This window comes from Poecilia mexicana, unplaced genomic scaffold, assembly GCF_051168715.1.
Source record: "Poecilia mexicana isolate PSO_F unplaced genomic scaffold, ASM5116871v1 scaffold_19, whole genome shotgun sequence".
NCBI classification, from domain to species: domain Eukaryota; kingdom Metazoa; phylum Chordata; class Actinopteri; order Cyprinodontiformes; family Poeciliidae; genus Poecilia; species Poecilia mexicana.
In genome coordinates this window covers 18,000,402-18,012,018 of record NW_028263388.1, presented here as the reverse complement: position 1 = coordinate 18,012,018, position 11,617 = coordinate 18,000,402, and the positions used below count along the sequence as shown (strand labels likewise).

At 38.4% G+C, this 11,617-nt stretch overlaps 1 protein-coding gene and 1 non-coding gene across 2 annotated transcripts; both read left to right on the top strand.

The window, feature by feature from the left end:
- The first annotated feature begins 1,020 nt into the window (after window positions 1-1,020).
- Window positions 1,021-1,102, top strand: trnal-aag (transfer RNA leucine (anticodon AAG)). The gene has a single exon. It is a non-coding gene; the product is annotated as a tRNA-Leu (tRNA).
- On the top strand, window positions 1,088-10,689 carry polr3e (polymerase (RNA) III (DNA directed) polypeptide E). The gene is made up of 21 exons (XM_015003081.2): window positions 1,088-1,399; window positions 2,102-2,207; window positions 3,230-3,280; window positions 3,387-3,464; window positions 3,915-4,030; window positions 4,115-4,197; window positions 4,573-4,680; window positions 4,946-4,995; window positions 5,105-5,224; window positions 5,315-5,400; window positions 6,139-6,183; window positions 6,283-6,374; window positions 6,506-6,626; window positions 6,704-6,785; window positions 6,878-6,937; window positions 7,137-7,294; window positions 8,225-8,286; window positions 8,362-8,813; window positions 9,072-9,149; window positions 9,222-9,344; window positions 9,847-10,689. The coding sequence occupies exons 2-21, from the start codon at window positions 2,169-2,171 to the stop codon at window positions 9,901-9,903; spliced, it is 2,061 nt and encodes a 686-aa protein (XP_014858567.2). The 5' UTR covers window positions 1,088-1,399; window positions 2,102-2,168; the 3' UTR covers window positions 9,904-10,689.
- The last annotated feature ends 928 nt before the right edge of the window (window positions 10,690-11,617 follow it).

Genomic DNA, 11,617 nt, shown 5'->3' with positions numbered 1-11,617 from the left:
TAAAGTCTTAAGTATGGAGCAGAAATTAACACCTCCAATTTCATTCATGAGGCGTGACAGAAGCAGATGCAGGAAATGTGTTGCTTAGTGATGCTAAGACATCATTCTTTACTGCAGATTTTGCTCCCTTTCACCTGCTCATTCTCTCACTACAGTCTTTGTTGTCCACAAACATCATAACCCTGACCTTGCTTGTGAACATGTCCATTTAAACTCACTGCAAACAAAAAGAGCTGATCCTAAACGCCCTTAAACACCTCACCACTCCCTTCTTGCTGTTGTAAAAGTCCTGCCTCACCTTCACTAGTTCTTTGCCAAGAGGCTGCAGGGTCGGGCTGAATTTGTGGCAGTAAGTATTGCTATCATTTTGCAGAGGGTGTCAAAAGGTGCCAGCCACATCAGCTGCCACAGTTTGTTACAGGTTTGTTAAAGGACATAATTAATATTTCTAGTCACATAATTAGCCTGTTTAGCTTAGCATGGCTTAACTGTATACAACACAACTGTTTAATTACCCCCCTTTTCTCCTTTATGAATAATTTATTGATATGAGGCTGCTTTTTCATCTATTTATTAAACATTGTGTACATCAACCTACCAATGGGGATGGAAATTAGACTCTTGGCTATGAGCTCATGTACATGCATTTGCATATAAATGCAAATATAAATGCAAATACATGCAAATAATTTTTTTCAAACAGAAATTTTAAACAATCAACAACAACAGAAATACTAACTGGCGATTGTAAAACAACTAAAAAAGCATTTATGTCATCTGCTGACATGAAGTGTGGATATAATGCTGATCTACAGTATGTTCGGTATGATATGAACTAACTCATTGACAGCTCTGGGTGGCCAATCAGATTTCAATAACGCCACTGGCTGTTATTGGTTATTATTTAATAAGCAGTATTAGACCTGTAATATAAGGTGGCTGCATTTACTTGAAATGAAAACCAAGCAAATAGCATTACTGTTTTGTATTTATACCGCTATGCGGGCGATACAGGAACAAGGTAGCGTGGCCGAGCGGTCTAAGGCGCTGGATTAAGGCTCCAGTCTCTTCGGGGGCGTGGGTTCGAATCCCACCGCTGCCATTAACCTTTTGTGCCAAATTTTCTCAATTGTTTTATTCATTGACTGTGAGCAAGACAGGGGAGAGTTACCTAAGCAATTGAAGCATCAGCTGTGGTTAGTATCTCACAAACGACTGGTTGGTAGTTTTGTCGTACTGAAATGAGTCCCCCCACCCTCCCCACGTGTCTTCTGCGCTGACTCAACATGGTACCTTCAGTCCAACAGTTAACTTCAGCAACCTGAGTTGTGCTCCTCTGCGAGTTGCGCACATTTTTCTTACAGATGTGAGGGGCTAAACTGGACTGCGACGTGTGCAGGTGAGTGTTACTCATGTCCTGGTATGGTTGTTTATTTCCGTAAAGATAACTGTTATTTTTTCAGCATGTGTCTTTAAGCACGCCAGGCTGTGCTACTGTATGCTAGGCTAGCTGCTACCCGGCTAACAATCGTATCTTATACGTATACAGGAAATCGTAATGTTAAACTTGTAGCACTTTGTCCGACTTTTTCTTTTTACTTGCACATTTTTTAGTATTCAAGTTTTTAGCTATTTTGAGGCCCGGTTGCCAGTTCATGAGGGGTTTGTGCTAGCTTGCTAATGAAGCTAACGCATCTAAACATTGACTTTTAAATGACTTGCTGTCTGCAGTGGGTGTTTGAACGGCATGAATTCACTGTTTTATGGGTCTGTTAGACACAGTTTTGATTACTAGACCTTTACATAGAAGTAACTCATGTTACTGGATTGGATTGCTTAGTGTTTCATCATGTGACTATTACCTGGGCAGTGTCAGTGAATGCATTATCTGCTAGTTTAATAACTATCTTCATACATGCTATCTCGTAATCTTGTTGTTCAGACAACCTGGCAAGGCTGTAGATAAAGTTGGTTGAACCTTAAGAATGTATCATTTCAGGATTTTCCTGATTTCATATCTGTTGTATTTGTTGTCTGTTTCAACTGTCTTTGCGTAGCATAACATCAGGCATTGTAACTCGTTTTATGTTTGTTTTTCCAGGTTGGCTCTCTCTGTATCATCTGCCAGTTCTTTCTGGTGACCTCTTTCCTGCTCCGATCACATCAATATGGCTAGTGGTGATGAGGACGATCCCATTATAGAGGAGGTATATTTTTTTGTCAGAAATCAGCATAATTATGTAAATATAAAGTGGAAGGAAAATTATACATGTATTCAAGGTTTTTTACTAAAGAAATCAATCTTTTGGGATATGTTTCTTTCAGCTTTGCATGTCTAGTGACTGACATTTTGCATGTTTTTCCTTGCAGTGTACTTCAAGCTCAGTGACATAATATGTGGAAGATATAAAAATATTAATTTTGTCTGAAATTCTCAATTAAGAATAGTTTCTGTCCCTTATGACAATTATAAAGGGGCTCTAATTATGGCTCTAAAGATTATCTTAGGAGATATTCCTAAGATGCATGGTGGCAAATCTTGTTTTGATTTTTCTCTGTTGAAAACAGCCATCAAACTATCGCCCTCACTTCTTTCTTGTCAGCCATATTTGTTTATTCTGAACTCGCATTTGCACTTGAGAGGTTTAGCAGGTTTTTCCGTCTGACTGTGAGGTGGCTGTACCCTACACACTGTAGGATTTATTTTTTTTGTATCATCCTGTGTGGGGGTCTCAGGTTTTGAAAATGGGCTGCCATTTTTAAGTCTTGTGTATATGTAGTGTGCCTAATGTGGTTTGTTAAGCAACAGCAGATCTGAATGAAGACTCATGTTCTAACCTTTTTAACATTTTTCTGTCAAGACTTAAGGTGAAGCAGATGTTGTTTTAGGGTAAATATAGTTTGTCAAAGTTGTCCTTTTGAATTTGAGCTTAGCTATTTTTTGCAGACTGTATTATTTGCTTCCAGAATTAGAAAGTATTATATTAGATATTTTGTTAGTTTGGTCACACTAGAATAATATTGAACAGTAGATGAATGAGACGGTTCTGTTCAGGCTTTTCCTACTAGCTCATATGTTCTGTTAAGATTCCTACCTATAGTGAAAATATTTGAATTGTCTGGAATCGCACTTATATATTTCAGGAAGTTGTGGGAAAAGGAAAACAGTGGTCTGAGAAAAAAACTTGCACCGATGTTCATTTGCAAACAACTTTTCTGTTTCCTGTAGATTGATGTATATCTTTCCAAAAGCCTTGCAGATAAACTGTATCTTCTCCAGGTGAGCTTTTATTTCATTGTTTTTCCTCTGAACTGTCTTTGATGTGATTGGTTGTTAAACATTTAAAATATCTGGGGTCGCTTGCTTCTCTTTTTATTTGTCTCAGTACCCGGTGCGGCCGAGCACCATGACCTACGATGACGTCAGCCATCTGTCCGCCAAGATCAAACCCAAACAACAGAGGGTAAATGGGACTTTTTGTGATATCCACTGTTTGCTTTCTGTCTTTTTAAGTCTGTGTTTGTGTTTTTACTCCTTTCCTGGATTAGGGCTGCTGTAGAAAGAAAAAAAAAAAGAGGAGTAAATTTATCTCAGTAAAATCCCCAGAAATTTTTAGGTTAATCTAATAAATTTTCAAGAAAAAGACATGGAATTTCTGAGTTTCAAAAGTTTAAAAGTTTTGATGTTTTTTCTAGAAAAGTTCTGACTTTATCAAATTTTCGACTTTTCAAACTCAGAGATTTCCTAGGGGGTTTTTTTTTCTAGAAATTTTCTGAGGTTAACCTCAAAATTAGATTTTTTTTTTCTAGCAAATTTTTGATAAGATTTTTTAGTAAATGCTCCAAACCTTTAATCTTTTTCTCATACTTCTCAAATTTAACGTCTCTGAGTATTTGTGCTGCTTGTCAATCAGCTGGAGCTGGAAATGGCCATCAACACAATGAGTCCCAACTACTGTCGCAGTAAAGGAGAGCAGATAGCGCTGAATGTGGACGGGACGTCCTACGATGAAACCAACACCTACAGGGCGTACGTCAGAAACCATCAGAAAACAAAATAAACTGGTCGGCTTGTTTACTGGTCTGATTGTCCTGCTTGTTTTCTCCTCCGCAGAAAAATGATGGACAAACAGACGTTCTCCTCCATGCAGGCCACCACCAACACCTCCAGATATGCAGCTGCTGTGTTTCGCAAAGGTCTGACCTGATTAGCTGGTGTCCTATAAAGTTATTAATACATCCTGTGCTTTTGCAAGTTTAATCAAGTGACTGCCACAAACCGTGACGGAAAAACACAGTGACACATTATTGTGAAGTGGAAGAAAAATGAAGTGTGGTTTTCTTAAAGAGATGTGTGATAATGCCTAATTTTGAATCAATATGATACCAAGTAAATATAACACCATTATCGATGATTCTGACACTTTTTATTCTCGTTCCACATTTCGTCAAACTTCTAAACTTTTGGTGTTTTTCTGGTTTTGCCTTTAACTTTTTTTGCTAAACGTAGGACAGGATGTGGAAGCAGTAGAAAAGCTCAACATACTTGCGTGCATCTTTTATTGTGAGCAGGCGAGCTGCACATCACGCCTCTGACGGGAATCCTGCAGATGAGACCGAGCTTCTCCTACCTGGACAAAGCGGACAGCAAAACCAGGGAGCGCGAGGCGGCTAACGAAGGTGTCTGTTCAGCGCATTCATTTTTAAAAATTGCTGCACTTTTACAACTAGTAAAGGCAAAAAATCATATAAAAAATGTATTTCTTCTTTGATTAAAAATTGCTGAAACAACCCCACAATGTTGCTCAGCTATCAGAATATTTCTGTCATAAAAACTGAAACTAAGTTGTCTTCAGAAGTCATTTGATTGATAAAGTTATTATGTCTTGAGTCAAGTATGTTTTGATGTTTCTGTACACATGTGACCAGAGTTTTGTCCCTGCAGGAGGAGATTCCTCTCAGGATGAAGCGGAGGAGGAAGCCAAAGCAATTACTGTGAGTATTTAGATTCAAAACCAAATTAGAGGATTACTTTGACTTTAAGTTCCCATGCAGAAGAAAAAAGAGGATTTTCAGAGTTTATTCTGGGTGTGTTAATTTTCAGGTGAGGTTTGCCCGACCCGAGTCCGAGCAGGCCCGACAAAGGAGGATCCAATCCTACGAGTTCCTGCAGAAGAAGCAAGCTGAGGAGCCGTGGATCCACCTGCAGTACCATGGTGCCAAGGTAGAGGGAGCACTCTCCATTTATTACAGAAAGGTTTTATTTGTTTTTTGGTGTAGATTTTTTTTTTACATTTCTCGTTCTTTGATTCAGGACAGCCGATCGGATCATGAAAAGCAGTACCTGTACTGTCAGTCGGTGGACGCCTCGCAAAACTCTGAGCTGGTCAAAACGCCAAAGTGAGTGTAACCTAAACACATTTATGTTATAACATGGAGAATTTATACTTTTTATGTCGTATTATGTTATTTTTTTGCATATTTCTATCATTGTGTGAATCTTCTTGTTTTGAGTGGCTCTCACTTTGCTGCGGCTGCACAGAAACTTCCTCATTGGGGGATAATAAAGAATATTTCTGTTTCTATTTTCCCAAAATGAAACAAAGAAAACAAACAATTTAACAAGTAAGCTTATTTAAAAAATGAACGTTGACCGAAGGATGATCCTTAATCTTTCCATCGAGCCTCAGGATGTTTCCAAATCTTAATTTGGACAAAATTAAAAGAGATTATAAAAAGTTTAAAAATACTTTTAAAAACTAGTATTTTTGCATTTTCTTTAATTTTATGGTTAATCCAACCACATTTATTCTGTGACTTTTACTGTAAAGTAGACTTTAATTCATCCGAATCTGCATTAGTTAATTTATTTAGCTTGATCGACTACAGTAGGTGCATAAATCTGCTTCTTGTGCTGAGAATGGAATCAATTTTTTTATTTTCAAATGAGTCCCAAAGACTCATTTGAGTCTTTCTTTTAATGAGGCAAACATGCAAAACTCCCAAACTGTTTCTTTAGCAATAACCCTATTAACTGGTTATAGTAGAGGAATAAATGTAAAGGAAAAAAACGAGTAAATTAAGCTAAATACTAGTTTTAACTCCTGTTCTGTTTTTATCTTTCCCTGCTCTTCTCAGGGAGTATTTGGCGATGCTGATGCCTCCGTTGGCTGAGGAGAAAATGTAAGTGCCACTCGACCCTTTTCTTTTTCTTTTCTTGTTGGTGTAAAGCAGCTGCAGAGGTGCATCGTTAACTTGACAGTCTCTCTCTCTGTGTGTTAGTGCCAAGCCAGTTGGTCCCAGTAATGTTCTGTCCATGGCCCAGCTCCGCACTCTGCCGCTGGGGGAGCAGGTCAAGACCCTGATGAAGAATGGTAACAGAAAAACCCCCAAAAATCTATTAAAAACATTTAAAACCTTCAGTCATTTCAGTCATTGTTTATGTTTTACTTGTTTTGTGCAGATATGTGTTTTATTTATTATAGTTTGTAACTTCTCCTTGCAGTTAAGGTGATGCCTTTTGCCAACCTGATGGGCCTTCTTGCTTCTGGAACTGACCAGACGTCAGTGCTGCGCTGCATCCAGCAGGTGGCGCTCCTAGTGCAGGGCAACTGGGTTGTAAAGAGGTGAGATTTTTGTTTAAAGAAAGATGTTCACATAATAGAAGAAAAAACTATATTTAAAGTTTTATTTTTGTCCACAGTGATGTTCTGTATCCTAAAAACACCTGCAGTGCTCATAGTGGCGTTCCTGCCGAAGTTCTCTGTCGTGGCAGAGACTTTGTGGTGAGATGCTGCTCCAGTTTTTCATTAAATTACCTGAGTCTAAGTCAGTTTGTAGATTATGCAGCCATAAATCAGTGGGTTCTTTATTTTAGATGTGGAGGTTCACACAGGAGCGCTCGGTGGTGAGGAAGGAGATCGCATCCATCATCAAGGTAAGAAGCACTTTGATGCCTGAAACGGGTGATATTAATTACTTTTAGTATTTGTTTATTTCTAGAACTAGACTTGTACAACTTTACATTTCAAACTTCACATATGTGCAGTATTTTCCAGACTAAAAGTTGCTCCAAATATAAACAGAACTAATTGGTAACAGACGAACTATGTTCTCCTTCCCTCCAACTCCATTAGCTTCCCCCTGAGGATGTGAAGGAGTTCCTGGAGCACGTGGCGTCTCCTCGGGTCAACCGGGGCTGGGAGTTCCTGCTTCCCACTGATGCAGATTTCATCAAGAAGCACCCAGACGTTGCTCACAGACAGAACATGCTGTGGCTCGGTATCCAGAGCAAGTAGGTTGTATTTGTAGAACATATTAATATGCATTAAAGTAAGAGGGATGCAAACAATTAATCCATTTATGAGTAATTGTCGATTAATGTTTATTAGTGAAAAATTAGTTCCAGTCGATTTACTGTTGGCGTCCACTCAGACCTTCTTTTAGTGGTGTAGTTCGGCCGCCCTCCAGCAGACGGCGCTGCAGGTAATCCTTTAGCAGATTGACAAAGAAACAAAGATGGAGGCGGAGCTGTCCCGAGACGGGAAACAGAAACAGTCCAAACGAAGTCCGGGGTGGGATGGAAAATGCACTTTATGTTTTGAAATATAAACACTCGACAAGTTCCTTAAGTTTCAGATTAACAGCGCTCAGTTAGCCAAGCTGAATGACGGAGCCAACTGCTCAATACTGATGTGCTACGAGGGTGAGGATAATGTGACAGAAAGCCGGATGAGATAAAGGAGAAAAATGTAGCATGATATTAAAAGACATGGCGCCGATAAACACGGTTGATTTTGAGGGCTGTGGTGAGTTGAAGCATTTAATGGAGCGAAGCCTTAATATTCATTTTAGATTGGTAGTTCTGTATGAATTTTCATTTATTTTATTCTTTTCGTCTTTTATTTTGCTATTCAGCAACCTAAGATATTCCTGTACATATGTTTAATGTAAGAAAACTACATTGTAATGTTCAAACTTACTGACTCCCCTCAACTCCCCTTTTTTAATATTATATAAAAATTTGGGTTTTATGGGAAGTCGGTCGGGCCTCTTGATTCAAAAGAAAACCTGACACTTATTAATTAATCATTAGTTAATCAGTAAGATCAATCAGCTTTAGATTAACTCATTAAACAATAACTTGCTTCCTTATGATGTACATAGTCTTCTTTAGGTATTTCTTCTCTTTTGAAAAACATTCAGGCCTGTTTTCTCTTTAAAGGTTGGAAAAAGTTTTCAACTTCTCTAAAGAAGACTTCATGCCAAAGAATCCCCCTCAACCTGGTGAGTAATATCTCACTCTGAGCCTGGTTTTGTGTTTTCTTCCTGACATAAATCTCACATTGTGTGTTTTTGTAGAGCCTGTTCATGTCAGCGGTGTGCAGCGACTCAAGATTGCTCAGGAGCGAGCTCAAGAGAACCAGGCGTCGCTGCAGAGGGACCTGGACGGCAAACGTGCAGGAAGCAGCATCCAGATCAAACAGGAACCCAACTGCGACGGCGCAGAGGAACTGATGGATTATTCTTCCTCCATCCACAACGGTTCTTTTAATGGTTACCCCAGCGCCGCCTCCCCCTGCTTGGATCACACTAACGGAGGGAGCCCCTCCAACAGCTTGTCCCCGGAGCTGCAGGACTTTGTGACAAAGACTTTCCAGAAACACGTTGTGCTGACGCTGAACGAGCTGAAGAGACTCTTTAATCTCTACCTGGCTTCCATACCGGCAGGACAAAACGTCTTCAGCTCCATTTCCGACCACATGCTGCAGGACGCTGTGCTGCTCTGCCAGTGCAAACAGATAATGGTGCCTGTAAGTATTCAAATAAATGAGCGCCCTTCTGTTTTCTCGGTATTTCAGAGGCTGTGTGTTTTCGACTTATTAAAGAGGATATATTATGCAAAAATCACATTTTGTGCATTTTTGTGCTTCCATTTGAGTCTCTACTGCTTCTAAAAACAGCCCAAGCAATTTAAAAAAAAAAAAAAAACAAGAAGGAAAACTCGGCCGCTTTTTAGCAATCAGTGAATGTTTTATGGTGATTCTTTTTTCTTTTTTTTTGCTCTTTAGTTTCCTGCTCAGAGTAAACTAGCTCCTGATGAAAAGAAGGTTTTCGGTCTTTGGGAGACGGGAGACAACTTCGACAAGGTGAACTTTACTTCCCACCCAGCATTGATCCACACATATCAACATTTTCTTATGAAGTTGTTTGTCTTTCAGCACCGCCGCCTGCTCTACGACCTTTTCACAAAGAACCACCGGGTCAGGAGGAACGTGATCCAAACCAGACTTGCTCAGGATTTGGGCGACGTGTCTAAAGCCGAAGTCGATCGACTGCTTCATGTAAGACCAACACTGACGTTTGAGATCTACAGTGGACTGCTGAAGTATTCCAATGCAAATCCAAAAAGTACAAATTCTTATCCACCCACTTTACTCTGATACCCCTAAAATAAATAAAATTAGTACAATCAATTTTCTTTAGAAATCGGTTCATAGGTAAATGGTGTATGTAATCGTACACCTGCTGTTGGCATGACAGCATGCTTATTCTAGATTGATCTAAATCAAGATTTATTTATATACACTGGCTCAAAGGAGGTTTTATAAAGTGACTCAGAAGGAAATTGAATGCACTGCATTTTATTTTGGCAATGAATGCACACTGCTTTTTTTTTTTTTTTTTTTTTTTTTTTCAAATTATTTTAAAAACATATTGAAGTTAATTCATGAGAAAATGTGAAAAGTGGTGTGGATACTTCTGCAAGGCACATTTCCTACAACCACCTCTCTGCCATCAGTCTAACCTGTTGTTTTATTTTTATTCTATTTTTATTTTATTCAGGAGTGCTGCATCAGCAGTGCAGGGTTTTGGTACCTGAAAGGAACGTTGCAGTCCTGACCCCGATGACCTGCCCGCCTTCGTTCACCGACAGATAATCAAACTCTCTCCCGCGTGTCCGATGGGAGGGCAGACGAGACCCGACAGCCAATCACAGCAGCCGGTTCAGGTCTGAGAGCTGGGGATTGGAGGGTGGAGACATCGGCTGCGCTCTCTGCTCCGAAGAAACCCGGACAATAAACAACCTCTGAATGCAGCTGCAGGAAATAAACTCACTCAAAGCCGTAGAGACTGAGAAGAAATGGTTTATAATTACAATGAAGAAATGGTGAAATATAATTTTTCTTTTTGCCTTCATGACTTTTTTATAACCTGGATAGTGTTAAAATGTTGAAAACATTTCAGACTGTTTTTATTTTACTCCTCTTTTGGCCAGAAAATACGGTTTACAGGAGACAACTTATTCCATTTAGGATCCATTAATTTAATGCATTTTTTAAAAATTTGACTTTGGGTTCAGAACATCATATTTATTTCATCTTTAGTGCACAGGTGGAGAAGTAGGAGCTGCAAGGAGTTAAACGTATGAAGTTTTTTTAACTCCTGAAGACACAATGGAGACATTATGCGTATCAAGTAAATACTGTATTAAAAGCTTTTTGGGAAACCTGGACCTGAAATCTCCATCAGTCAAATCTGTAATAATTGATCAACTTTATTAATTGAATAAACTACTACTGTAAAGTTGGCTTCCTGAGCTGATCAGACATTTTCAATTTTTTTTCCTGGAAGTGAAACTTTTTTTTTCTGAACTGAACCAATAAAGATGCAATTTGAAATAAAAAATATTTTTGTCTTTAAAGTTGAACAAATTTCCTGAACAGTAAGCACCTTTTTTAAACTCCCAGGAGTTTTTTTTTTTGTTTGTTTTAAAATGGATTCAAATGTTTGTAATACAGTTGGAAAAAATTAACTTACAATATTTGTATGATGGGTCTACAGATATATGTTAAGAAAAACAAAGATTTGCTCTGATTTGGTTAAAAAAAGAAAATGGAGTAGAAACAGCTTTAATTATCCTACAAAGGTGAAACTGAGACAAAACAGAAGCTTCGGGTATAGAGATCCACTCAAAAAATGTCTTGGTGTTAAAAACAATATATACAAAAACAGATTAGCAATAAAAATACTAATAGTAATTTATTGTACAAGACAATAGAACAAAAATAATCTAGATTCAGACTTTTCTAGACTTTTCTAGATTGGACTTTTACCATTTTGTTCCATTACAAATGTAAACTTCAAAGTACTCTACAGTACTTTCACATTCAAATGAAATAAGAATAAATGTATAAAAATATGTATAACCAGCACTCTGAAAACAAAGGCTAAAAAGGGATGTGTTTTGACAACAACAATCCCAAGCATGTAGCCAAAGCTACAACAGAATGAGCTTAAGGCCTAATTATATCTTACAACGGCCCAATCAATGTTCAGACTTGAATTAAATTGAGAATGTGGGTCCAGGAGTGGAAAACAATGCAAAGTCTGGCACAATTTGAGCTATAGTTTACAAAGATGAATGAAAAAAAATCTCTACAAATGTGGAAATCTAGTAGAGACAAACCCAGGATTAGCAGATGTAATTACATGTTTAATAAAGAACTGTTGATGTGTAGTAACAAAATGACCAATTTGCATGCAAAACAGCACATGCTTGGTAAGCAGTGTATCTAGCAGCATATATTAGGACGGATTTTACAGATGATTTTTC